This window comes from Zeus faber (assembly GCF_960531495.2).
Source record: "Zeus faber genome assembly, chromosome: 14".
Lineage (NCBI taxonomy): Eukaryota > Metazoa > Chordata > Actinopteri > Zeiformes > Zeidae > Zeus > Zeus faber.
The window spans coordinates 2,590,249-2,603,898 of NC_137200.1; the positions used below are offsets into that span (position 1 = coordinate 2,590,249).

Sequence of the window (13,650 nt, forward strand, 5' to 3'; positions counted from 1 at the left end):
CTCACATGCGTATGTAGAGCCAAACATGGTGCATTGTGTGGTATGTGACGGGAAGCTCGTTCCAAGTTTTAAGAATCAGCTGGTCTTCAGGTTCAAGTTCAAGTTCAAGAGATTATTTGTCACATACATATAGAAGTTTTTTCATTTCTGTCCACGTGTGTTCAGCTGATTGCTCCGACTGGAGGCAGGGAGTTTTCTCAATGTTTGTTTGTCTTACAGAGGGGATCGGCGCACGGGCTCGTAAGCAGCCCAGCAGTGGAACACCATTCCTCCTGCGCCCAAGAGGATCATTATTATCCACAATTATTACAATAATCCTCAGTGATAAATATAATTGTGGCCTGCATGCCGCATATAAGAATGAACAATAAAACTGTGGCCATGTCGGTGCACCACGGCCAGAAAGACTCAGTCTCCCTCCCTAAACCCTCACCTATGGGCAGAGACTCGTGAGGGGCAGGGCGCCGAGTAAAAGGAGCCCCGGACTCTTTCTGTGGTCCGCAGCCGGTGCTTGACTACGCCCCTTTGTCCGCCACATTTATATTTTGAATTTTGTTTTCAAAATTGTAATTTCTCTTTTCTGTTTTACTTTAATATGACACAGAATAATTATTTATTACTTGTTAATTGTGATGAAAGATATTAGCTCAAAATTGTCTGCGAGCCATATACCGTCATCCAAAGATAGGTTCCCGACCCCTGCTCTAGGGTATACAAAATATTGATTATTATCTGATTAGTTTGTCGGTGAAAACATCAATGATTGATTAAAGCTGTGGAAACTTGAGAGAATTTAGTCACATAGATATGCCGTTTAGAAAGCTTTTTAAATACAGCTACGCACTTGAGGGTAGAAAGAGAAAAGGAGAGAAAACAGCTTGACGAATACACCACAAACATGGGGAGTATTTCTCAGAGCAGAGTGACGTTAAGCATGCAGTCTATTCTAGACACAAAGTGAAAACACTTTAGTGCGTTGAATTTATAATGTATGAATTTCTTCTTGTCAGGTCTTCAGAAAGTAATGTGTGTGTGCTGATGTAAGTGTAAGCTTGATGGCGAAGTACCATTTTTAATACTGTTGTGCTACTGGCTTCTCATAAATCTTCAGAACATTTTGACGACAGTAACTGATGGAATATTGTTTTTTTTAATGAGGCAGTGACAAAAAAAGAAGAACATGATTTCTTGCCTTTAGACAAAACATCTACACTGGTATTTTCTAACCTAAAAATGATTTGTCAATCATAGTCGACATTCTGACGCTCAGGTTGCCTTCCGTTAATTGAAAAATAAAGTTTATGTTAGAAAAATACCAGTCATCCTTTAACACATGACAAGGCAACAGGGGTGTGCACAGATCATTTTTGGGGCAGAGGGGGAAAGGTGGGAGATAAGCTATTATTTTCAATACCTGAAACACCATTTGCTGCAATCTAGAGCTCCCAGAAGGGAGACAATGACCTTGACCGCAATAATGACCTTGTTACGGTTATTGTTGCGGTCGGCATCATCTCAGTGCTGGAACCTATCACGACTGTGTGGTGTGACAGGTTCGGACGCTGCCTTTCAGTGCTGCTGTCACAGCTTCAAGTCAAAATTTTTGCACCCAAGTCACCGCCATCATTCCTTAAGTCAAATGATCGGAGGAGAAGACTTCCCTTTGAAAGACTCGTTGGCTGAAAGAGATACGTCAGGGTTTCAGAGGGCAATAATTTGAGGGTGCAATGCCCAGTGAGTCAAGCCAAGGAGACATCCCAATGGCATATTTAAAAGTGTCCAGAGACCAGGGCTGAGCATCTAAGTGACCGGATAGCATGAGGGTTCAGACGCTGCTGTCACAGGTTCAAGTCCTGATCATTCTGAACAAAGGTTTCTTTAATTAAATGGTTGGAGAAGATGACCAAGCTCAGTGAGACTCATTGGCTCAAAGAAGGACTTTGGGGTTGGATGCCCAGTGACCTTCTGAAAGGCGGCACCCTCAGGGTGCGTCTAAAAGTGCCTGGAGACCAGGGTCCAGCAACACTAAATACAACTACATAGTATGTAGAATGTCTACATAGAATATTTTTGTAAAGAGTGATATTCATTTAAATGCATTTTATATGAGCCTAGAGTTGGTGTGGGATTTGCTTGATCAAGACCGGTTTTAAATACAAAGAACAAATAAATATGTATTGCGTGGCAATCAATCATTCTCCAAGATAATTCTATTCATGAAATAGGATGGGTTTAGTCAAGCCTGCCAGGATCTTTGGTATGTGCACTGAAATTATTTCTCCAATCATCTCTGGAAAGCTGACCCTTGTGTGCAGCGACTTGGCCTGGATGAAGAGATCAAATGTAAACTGTTGGAGTTCCCTCACAATCTGGAAAACAACGGAGAGAGAAGGGACGTCGGCATGTCTTAATCTGCAATCTGTTTCACCTTGGGTATTAAAAATGAATCAGAACATTGCACAGCTGTTGTAAAGATCTCACCGGCTGGAGGGAATCCATGAGACGGGTGAGTTGGTGAAATCTCTGACTTCTGGAGTTCTTTTGAGAAAAAACAACGTGTTCCAGTTCTTTGATGTATGTGAGACGGAGTTCATCAAATTTTTTTTGATCTTTCAGACCGTCGACTGGAACTGGAAAAAAACAAAACAAAACAGTAGATTTATCAACATGTACTTAGTGCACACTTGGCTATTTTAATTCTGAGTTCTGCTTCAATGACAGTACGGCGGTATGGTCGTATCTGACCAAATAAAAATATTAAATTTGTTTCAGCTTCATTGATGCAACACCAGATCAGAAGCAATTTCTTTTTATTATCTGCCACCAAGGCTCTCCATTATTCAAAGTATACAGCAAACACCCAGGCTGAACAAAGTGCAGTGGAACCTACCAATGCAAAAGAGCACCAGGGCTTTCATGCACATAAACTCTTCCTTGGTGATCTGCAGGACGAGGAACTGCTGAGAGAGACGCCACATCCGCACACAGTGCTCGTACATGCTGGAGATCTGCATTCGATTTCTGTGGAGGCGAAAAAAACGTCACGGTCGGAAATGATAGTAATGACTTGATTGTAATGAGATTGAGCGAATCAGAATGGAAAGAAATACTTTTCCAGCATGAATTGATATTTATTCTGTGATGGTCAGGTGGTCAAAGGTCAGATCAATGTGGGATCACTGTGTAATGGGACAATACTGAGGACAATTGGATACATTTTCTAATGTGCTGCTGTGGCACGATCCTGGACTGCCAGTAAGAGAATAGAAATTCAGTAGATGGCTGTATCGTGTTTGATTATCATCCTTCGTATTCACCGTAATATCTATGTAAAATTGTCAGGACATCCACTTTCTATGGGAGTTTTGGAAAAGCAATTGCTGGAATAAACGCTATATTTCCTGTGAGCTGCTTTTGACTTGTTGCAAAGAACGACTGAAAGTCATTGGTGGCACGTGAAGAATGAGATACGCAGCGTTCTGTTTGCAACAAGTTGTTGCAGTGTTGCTAATTGTGCCGCCGTCTGTGTTCTCGGTGAATCTGCATTTTATGAAATTTGGAATCATAAAATTCAAATTGACAAACTCCTGTTTAGGATAAACGCATTCCAATTAGAATATCATGTTATAGCAAGTTTCCATAGTGTCACTATTGTATGTACTGTAGATTTGCCGTCATTTTAAGCATAATTATTTGTGAATAATGATTATTATTGTTTATCGGCCCCAAATGCTTATACACTAGGTGGTCAAAAGGCCCCATATAGTCCATATAGTGACTTTCCAGACTAAGAAAGGACATCGTCTTCATAAATTTTCCTGAAATAACTTAGTTATCAATCTTTTGAGCTACATGCACACAAAGGTGCCCTTGATGCCCATCTGAATTTGTGTCTCTAAAACTCAACGGCTGATCTAAAACACTGTGATTGAAATAACGTGTTTATTTTTATTGTCAATTACAGTATATCCTGAATTAAGACTACAAACTTCAAATAAACTGGTGAATTATAATTGCACCACTATAGATTCTAAATGGATTTCTTTCCTTCCTACACCTTTTAAATGTATAGTCATATTTCATTAGATTATATTGGCTCCATATTGTTTCTTCTCCATTGTTCTTATGGATAAAATGAAAATCTTGAAATGGGGCCATTGGCCAATATATTAATGGATCAAAACATTCATAATAATTCAAGAGTACCAAAGGGAAATAAAACAGTAATGTATATAAATGCTCGACACTTGTTGACGTACTCATTGAACACAAGGTCTGGGGCAAAGTAAAGCACTCTGCCTTGGGCATTCTTGTAAGATCTCCATCCCAGAGCGAACACCATCACCCCCATCCAGGAATACTGAAGGGTAGTCATCTGGTCGTCCAAATGCAGATTTCTAAAACCTAAGAGCAAAAGCCAGAACCGTTAAATGTGGCACAACAGAGCACAAACTGGGGGATTTTGCACTTTTAGAAAGCAACATGACAGTAGCAAGACGGTGGACCTTGTTTTCTATCACAATATCACAATGAAGATTGCTTGAGTTACATATGCACACTGCACACAATAACAATAATCGTGGTATGCGTGACCCAAGACAGGACACAGCATCCAGCAGTATACAAACTGCCGTTGTTCTCAATGGAAATGTCACAAAAACTCTGCCTTGTATTCCGGTAACAGTGGAACAATGGCTTAGTGGTTTTTTTTAACATGGTTTGAATAACTTTAGTATCACACTTTATTAACAATTTATTTTTGAAAATGTAGTACAGTACATAAGTGTGGTACATCCAGAGTGTAGTGTTGGCTACAGCAGGTTGCCAGTAGGAAGCGATGCAACTTCCTGTTTCTAGTCTCTTCGATGAAAAAACCCTGAAAAACCCATAAAATACTGTGGAGTGCCAGGAGAACCTCAGCACTCCCAAAGTGCTGGTGAGGGACAGCAGGACCATGGACAGCCCAATTTGGCGGGTAGAGTGCAGTTGGGGAAAGTCGTTGATAATCAATATTATCATTCCCAGCGGCTTCATTCCTGGGAATAGCAAAATACCAGTTGATTGCATGTGACCCACTTACTTGCGTACTTCAGCCTGACAGTCTTTCCCTAGCGGGGAAAAGAGGGGGATCTCTCAGCATTATTAATTTATGCTGTATTAAGAAGTATTAATGAAGATTCCCTATTAGTGGACCTCTGGATAATTTTGTGTAAAGGACAGTTTTTTGCAAGAGCAGCTATAGGGCCAGAGTTTGAGGCGAAGACAAGGAGTCCCCTGAACTAACCTCTTCTAACCACTTCCTAGTTGTAGAACTACCTGTGTCTTTCATCTGACCTGTGTGTCCCCCTGGCCCAGTCCAAGGACTGGGGATAATGGATCAGCGTTCACGTCGCGCCCCCCGTCAGTACCCGGGCCCGCCCGGGGAAGCAAATGATCCTCCCAGCAGACTAAATTCTAAGAGACGACGCCTGAGAGCCAAGTCAAAGAATCCTAGTCACAGTCCCAAAGACGCCTGCAGACAGCCTCAAGATCACCTTGCAGTGGGACCTGTCCTTCGAATACTACAATTAAACGTCGAAGGCCTTTCTGCAGCCAAGCGAAGCCTCATTGAAGTCCTCGCCTCCCAACACTCGATTGACGTTATCTGCCTCCAAGAGACTCACATTGGCACAGAGGAAGCAGGCCGCTACACCATCAATGGCTTCGACCTCCTGTGTTACGCTCGGCCTGCCAAACATGGACGTGCCACCTATGTGCGTTCTGACATAGCTGAAGCAAATCACTTGACAACAACACAATTCTCTGATACCATAACTATTGGTGGTTTCAACATTATCAATGTGTACAAGCCCCCTAGTGCCAACTGGGGTCTGCAGGTCCTACCCACCCTACCCCAACCTGCCATCTATGTGGGGGATTTCAACAGCCACCACCCTGACTGGGGATATCCAGTAGTGGATAGTGATGGAGAGGCAGTTTCAGACTGGGCATCTAGAAATGACCTTGTTCTGATACATGATCCCAAACAAAGAGGAACCTTCCACTCTGCCAGGTGGAAAAAGACTACTCTCCTGACATGTGCTGGGTCAGCTCTTTGAATGGAACGCCCTATCCTGCTCAGATCCTCATTCTTGACAATTTTCCACACAGTCAACACCGGCCCTTGCTTGTACACGTTGGCCTACACCTCCCAGTCATAGACAGCCCAAGGAAGATGCGCTGGAACTTCCGCAAAGCCAACTGGAAGAAATACAGTGAAATCCTGGAGCGGAGTGTTGTTACCATCCCACTCCACACCATCACTGTAGATGAAGCATACAACCGCTTCTGCAGCGCCATCTACAAAGCTGCCCACTCAGCAATCCCACGAGGCTACCGACACCTCTACGTCCCATGCCTGGATGGAGAAAGTGCTGCACTCCTACAAGCCTACAAAACATCAGGGGACCCTGAGATAGCAGACCACCTCATTGAATCGCTAAATACAGCTTGGCAAAGGAAATGGGAGGAGACAGTAGCTGACCTGAACTTCACACACTCTAGCAGGAAATGCTGGAGCCTCATCCGCCGTCTAGGAGCTGCACAGAAGCCCCCCAGCCGAAACCGAGCATGTCACATGTCACATCCAACCAAGTTGCATCCCACCTACTGACTATTGCAAAAGCAACCCAAGACCAACCCACCAGAATAGCAGTTACAACTGAGCTAAAGAAAGCGCTCAGAGACCATAGAAACCCTGAACCTTTTGAGGTTGCTGAACTGGAGAAAGTCCTGCAGGGCCTGAAATGTGGAAAGGCAGGAGGATATGACAACATCTCTCCAGAGTTCGTGAAACACCTTGGCCCCCGAGCCCTAACCTGGCTGACACAATTCTATGCCAAGATCATAAATACCAACTTGATCCCAAAGAAATGGCGGACAGCAAAAGTTATTGCCATCTTAAAACCTGGCAAAGACCACAAACTACCTGCCAGCTACCGCCCAATCTCCCTACACAGCGTTCCCTACAAAATCCCGGAACGCCTAATACTACAACGTATCTCTCCAGGAGTAGAGGAAATTCTTTGCGTGGATCAGGCAGGTTTCCGCAAGGAGCGCAGCACAGGAGAACAAGTACTGGCCTTAACCACCTTCATTGAAAATGGCTTCGAGAGCAGACTGAAGACAGGGACTATGTTCCTCGTCACCCCACACACACCATGTGGACACCCATCTTAACACAACCATGAGAACCATAACCGGGACTATCCGCTCAACACCACTCCCCTGGCTCCCTGTCCTATCAAACATTCCCCCTCCACATATCCGGCGAGCAGCAGCCACTCAAAGGATGCTCCAAAAGGTCAAAGATTCTCCCCAACTACGAATCCATGCAGACATCTACAACCCACCCACTGCTCGACTTCCATCTAGACGACCAATTTGGAAGAACATCCCACCAGCTGACTTCGCCATTCAACTGGCTTGGAAAGCAGAATGGGAGTCCAAGGAGGTCCCAAACAAACATCTGGTGTCAGACCCCAATCAACAGGTCCCTGGCACCAACCTCCCAAGGAGACAATGGTCTACGCTTAATCGCTTCAGGACTGGACATGGCCCCTGCTTGGCCAGCCTTCACAAATGGGGCAGTAGCCCCACTCCACTGTGTGCTTGTGGAGAGGAGCAAACCATGGAACACATCATAGAAGTTTGCCCTCTTCAAAAACTGAAAGGAGGATTAGTCACCCTCCATACAGCAGACCAGGAGGCAACTGCTTGGCTTAGGGACTTTGCATTCGCTAAATAAAGTCCAAGGACTGAACTCTCTAAACGAATACCCAGGTCCGGGAAGAACCTCAATTGCTTTATGGATAATATTATTCCTTTTTGTTTGTTAAAATAAAATCAAAACTTTTTTCTTTCTTTCTTTCTTTCACCAAAAACATGCACACATCATCATCTAACCAGCGATGGACACTTGGTACCAGGTCCCCGGGCGTGTTGACGAATGCTGCCCACAGCTCCTGGCTGCCCCCCCCGGAGGAAGGACAAGCCAGGATGGGTCAAATGCAGAGGCCACATTTCACCGGCCACCATCCAAAGTATGTGTTGTAGTGTGGTGTGTTGTGTGACAATTAAAGATTCTTCTTCTTCTATTTGTGCACCGTAACTCGTCCATCCAATCAAATAATCAGTTTCATAGTCAGGGGGAAGCTTGGTTCCAAACAGTAATATTACATCATGAGCGAATAACCAGCTGCTTGTCAAGGTGGGGTTATGGTCATATTAACTAAACCTTCCTCCAGACAGTTTGTATACTTTTAATTCCCAATATCCCCTACAGTACAGCAATAAAGCTCAACAGAGGGTTTCCGGAAGTGAAAATTCTGAATCTAGATTTTTGATTATTATCCTTAATGTCGTAACCATCCAAGGCAGACGTATCACCAGCGATGAGATTGTGGAATGATGGTTTTTGCTCCTGTAGATGCTCCTCCTCCTTGCTCCTCATGGAGAAGTACTACACTACCCACAATCCTAAAGTGTAAGATATCAGTAACAGATAAGTGTAATCCTAACAGCGACGTCTCAGATTGGTGGAGCTCGCTGTTACCATGGAAATGTTTACCACACCCACGGTGATGTTTTACGACACTGTCGGCGAGTGAGTTACTGCTCCCACTGAACTCTACAATTGTTTACGTTACGTTTACCACAGAGCAACCATGATTTCAACACTACAATTAACAATATAAACACTATAATTACAAATTATTACAAATAATAACCAACGTTAAATTCAAGAATAAGCATGCTAAACTATCATTAGGGTGGAAGTCGTTGGTTTATGGGATGAGTAGTTACTTCACTCTTAAGATAATTATGTACACAGTCTTGTCCCTTTGCCTTTTTTTCTGTTTTCAATTTTTTATTTTTACTCTGAATCAAATGTTTTCTGGTCAAGATTCATCTCAAATTCACGTCAATGGCGTGAATGAATGGGAGGTTCACTTCTGGAAACGGAGCCGTTCTAAAAGTGTTCCACTGTTGAGCTCTAGGGTTGCAACGGATCACAAAACTCACAGTACGGATCGTATCACGGCTTTGAGATCTGTGACTCAAAACCGTGATACGATCCATACCGTGAGTTTTGTGATCGGACTATTTTTTGGATCATCAAAAAAAAAACTTTGAAAAAAAAAGGGAGACTTTATTCTGGAAAACACTTAAAGCAAGGAGTTTTTGCGCATGGCCTTAAATGAAAATAACATTTAAGATGTCCAATGTTTGAATTAAATCTTAAAATATATAAAATTGAATTGCAATATGAGACATGCATGATACCTTCTCCTTTAAACATGGTAGTGAATGAAAAAGTGATTAGATCCGCCCCCATTGAATTTAATTCCAATAAGTAACCAGTATCCTGTTAAATTTTTCATGTTTATAAAAAACTAAAATTCATGAAAATCGGTTCAGAATTAAGTGAGTTACAGTCGATTTCTGAAGTCTGCATCTCTCAATATACGTTGTATGTTCGTATGTTGTTTACTAGCTTGACCGCTCCAATATGGCGGACCAGCAGACCCATAGCGGTGACATTTGCTTCATGATATGTCATAAAGTAGCAGCAACATAGCGCAAAGTACTGTAAATCAATTGTTGCATTTCTGAGTTAAACACAGTATCTTTATTAGATTCTTCATCACTGTAAAAGTGATAAAGAAACTCAGTGTCTGCTCTCATTGGCTGTAGCTTGTTGTGTTACTCTTGAGTCGACCCTGACATGACCAGATATTAAACCTGCTTGATATCTCGCCAGCATCAGCGAGAACTCGGTGAGCAGTGGGATTGCGTTGTGAGCAGTTCACTCCACATGCTCGTCGCTCACGGGAGCGGGCTGTGATTTTACTCCGAACGGGGCTTTGCTCGGTAATTTCCAAAAACCTGTCAGCGAGTGGAAAATGAGACTACTATCCACTATCCTTTTAAAAAATAAAAATGTCAGAAACATGTAGAACTATGATTTTGGGTACCAATAATGCATAATCACAAATTATTCGTTCGTAGCGGAAAAAATCTTCTAAATGACTCTGAAGCTGGGAGTTACGCCATCAAAAGAGTGAATCTTCGACTCAAAATGAATATAACTACTCAGGACTAAATTTACAGTCCATTGAATTTCACACAATTCATCATGAATGTGATGTACTCTTTGCATTCCACCAAAATAAGTACTTTTGACAGAACTTTATGATTCTTGTGGGAATTCCATTTACAACTCACATCCAACAGCCTGTTCGAACTGTCGTTCACCTTGCTCACCTTGCATTAAAATGAACAAAGAGTCAGGCTGGAAACAAATGGCTCTTTTTACTGAGTGACTCGTCGAGAAACGACTCTCAAAAAAGAGTCAAACCTTTCATAACAGTCAAAGTGAAACTTGTTCTGCTCGAGCTGCTGTTCTATCGGGAACTGATGAATTAGTGCAGCTTTGCAATTTTGATCCTGCAACACATATGTTTATTTCCATTCTTTGTTTTTTTAAGTGAAATTTGAAATTTTTCTCTTGCCACACCCGGCGAGTTTTCCTGGCACACTAGTACGCCACGGCAGAGACGTAGACAAATACTGCATCAGAGAACAGTCATATATTTCAGTATACAACTCAAAAACACATTTTAGTGCACAGTACCTTTAAATATAATTGTATGTATATATTTAAACTCATACCTGGCAGACCTTTTGCCCACTTGACCACCTTCACCAGTTGGCGCTCCCCCAGCTCGTTGAGGCTGGTAAGCAGATTGGCGGCTGTGTCAGGTTGGCTGCAGTCGTGTCCTGCGTTCACCACCTCAGGCTCAATGGATTCCAGGATGGTGAAGAATTCCCTTTGGAGGTCGAAGTTCAGGCAGGAATCTGGAGGGATACAAATGTCCTCCTTGGGGTTTTTCAGTTGTGCAATCCTCTTTGTCTTTTTCGCTGTAAACAGTTCATAAGGGAACAATATGAAATTGGACAGAGCAAAAGTTGGTCAATTACATATATTTTGGTTATTTATAAGGCAATTATGAGTGTCATGTTTCCACTGTATTGATGCACAGATAGAAATCCAATCCAAGTGGCATTCAATCAATTAATTTAATGTAATGTAGATCATGAATTTGGGATCAATATATTATAAATGGATCCATTCTGTGTTCATTAATCATACAAAGGAAACTAATTTAGGTTTCAGATAACAATGGGAAAAACAACAATCCCAACTCTGGTCCACTTGTGGCAACAACCTACAGCCCTTGAACAGATGAGCCTCACTGATAGGATGGTCATCATACAGTCTTCACCGGTGGAAAACCGGCTGACGAATGCCTGAACATCAGGTATGTGAATGGTTCCCTTCTTCTTTTGCAGGTATTGAAGACCTTTGCTTAAAATACAAAGGTAACTCAGAATTTGCATTTGCATGAATATCTTAACCCCATCTGCATTTAGGTTTCAGAATATACCTTCTGACAGAAGAGAAACAGAGGCCTCGCATTGGTTCCTTTCTCCGAGAGGAATCAAATCAGTCGAATGAAGTACAGCAACTGGACGCAAACCATAGCTTGCAGTACATCAATACCACTGTCGTGGAGGAAGCAAACACAGAGTTGATGGCAACAGCGGTAGAACCGACCCAACCTTCTAGACCTGCAGTCGAGAGAAGACTGGCAGGCCATAAACTGCATGTGAAGTGGCCCGATGCTGCGGGTAAGGAGCTGTGGGAAACGATCAATACTGACCTGACCCTGTCTCTCGAGCAACTCAGAGGGACAGTGGAAAAGAAGTTGGAGAGAATGGGGGATATCATCTATCAATATGGGTCAGAACGCTTTGGAGTGCAAGAACGGTCAGGTGGGAAAAAGGTCCCAACCGCACCAGTGTCCAGGAGGCAGCAGGAGATCAAGCGCCTGGTCTTAGAAATGAGACAACTTAGGAGACGGTGGAAAAAGGCCTCTGGAGTGGAAAGGGAAGGCATAGATGCGCTTCAGGTCGACATTAAAACTCGACTAGCATCCCTCCGCAGAGCAGAGAACCTACGGAAACGTAGAAGGAAGAAAGAACAAACTAGAACACGGTTCTATAAAGATCCCTTCAAGTTCCTAAAGGGTATCTTCACAAAGGAGAAAAGTGGAGCCCTAAAAACAACAAGGGCTGATCTTGAGGCTCACCTGAAGGCAACACACTCTGACCCAAGGCGATATGAACATCTGTCCATTCCTTCAGATATCCCACCAATTGACCCCCCTGAACATCACATTCTGACTGGCCCTCCAACATGGAAAGAGGTGGAAAACACAGTGCGTCGAGCAAGAACAGCATCAGCCCCGGGGCCAAATGGAGTCCCATACAAGGTGTACAAGAATGCACCAGATGTCTTGAGGTTTCTCTGGAAGCTTATGAGAACAGCATGGCAGAAGGAGATCATACCTAAAGTGTGGCGTAGGGCAGGTGGAGTCCTCATCCCAAAGGAGAAGGATGCAGAGAACATCAGCCAATTCCGTCCAATCTCCCTACTAAATGTTGAGGGCAAAATCTTCTTTAGTGTCATTGCACAGAGGATGGGCAAGTATCTGCGAAGAAACGAGTACATCGACACATCTGTACAGAAGGCAGGAATATCAGGATTCTCCGGGTGTTCAGAACATTCCAGCATGATCTGGCACCAGATCCAAACGGCAAAGGTAGAGAGAAGGGACCCCCATGTAGTCTTTCTGGACCTTGCCAATGCCTTTGGCTCAGTGCCCCATGAACTCCTGTGGTCTGCTTTCGAATTCTTCCACATACCAGACACCATCACAGCCCTGGTTAAATCCTACTTCCAGGACGTGCAGTTCTGCTTCAACACCACTGACTTTACCACCTCTTGGCAGTGCCTAGAAGTAGGCATCATGGCAGGGTGCACTATCTCACCTCTGGCATTCACGATGGCAATGGAGGTCATCATCCGAGCCTCAAAGTGGGTTGTAGGTGGACAGCGGGTTGACTCTGGTCTGCGCCTCCCTCCGCTCAGAGCTTACATGGATGACATTACAACATTGACCACCACTGTGCCATGCACCAGGAGGCTGCTCAGGAAGCTGGAAGAGAACATCAGTTGGGCCCGTATGAAGATCAAACCATCCAAGTCATGAAGCATCTCAATTGTAAAGGGAGTGCTCTCTGACCTGAAATTCTTCATCGGAGAAGACCCAATCCCAACAGTGTCTGAGCAGCCTGTAAAAAGCCTTGGGAGGTGGTTTGATGCAAGCCTGAAGGACAAAGACCAGGTGCAACAACTGCGTAAGGACATCAGCAGTGGCCTACAGTCCATTGACAGCACCCAACTGCCTGGGAAGCTAAAGGCCTGGTGCTTGCAGTTTGGGCTCCTACCCCGGATGTTGTGGCCCCTCGCAGTTTATGAGGTACCAATCTCAACTGTAGAGAAGTTGGAAAGAACAGTCACAGGATACATCAAGAAGTGGCTTGGAGTTCCACGATGCCTTACCAGTCTCACAGAGGAGTTCAAGTGTGCAAAAACAAGACTCCAGATGACACTGAATTAATCCAGAGACATAGTGGTGAGCAACAATGCACCAACCATAACCACTGGCCGCAAATGGAGACCAGCCAAAGCAGTGGAGGAGG

General features: G+C 43.7%; 1 protein-coding gene across 1 annotated transcript in view; it reads right to left on the minus strand.

Moving 5' to 3' along the window:
* Nucleotides 1-2,210: 2,210 nt before the first annotated feature.
* Nucleotides 2,211-13,650, minus strand: part of ar (androgen receptor) — a gene marked incomplete at both ends in the record, with an annotated part of 30,696 nt that continues 19,256 nt past the window's right edge. The window contains 5 exons of the mRNA XM_080014190.1: nucleotides 2,211-2,369; nucleotides 2,482-2,630; nucleotides 2,891-3,021; nucleotides 4,260-4,404; nucleotides 10,714-10,962. Of these exons, the coding sequence (XP_079870316.1) occupies nucleotides 2,211-2,369; nucleotides 2,482-2,630; nucleotides 2,891-3,021; nucleotides 4,260-4,404; nucleotides 10,714-10,962 (833 nt within the window). The remainder of the gene's footprint in view (nucleotides 2,370-2,481; nucleotides 2,631-2,890; nucleotides 3,022-4,259; nucleotides 4,405-10,713; nucleotides 10,963-13,650) is intronic.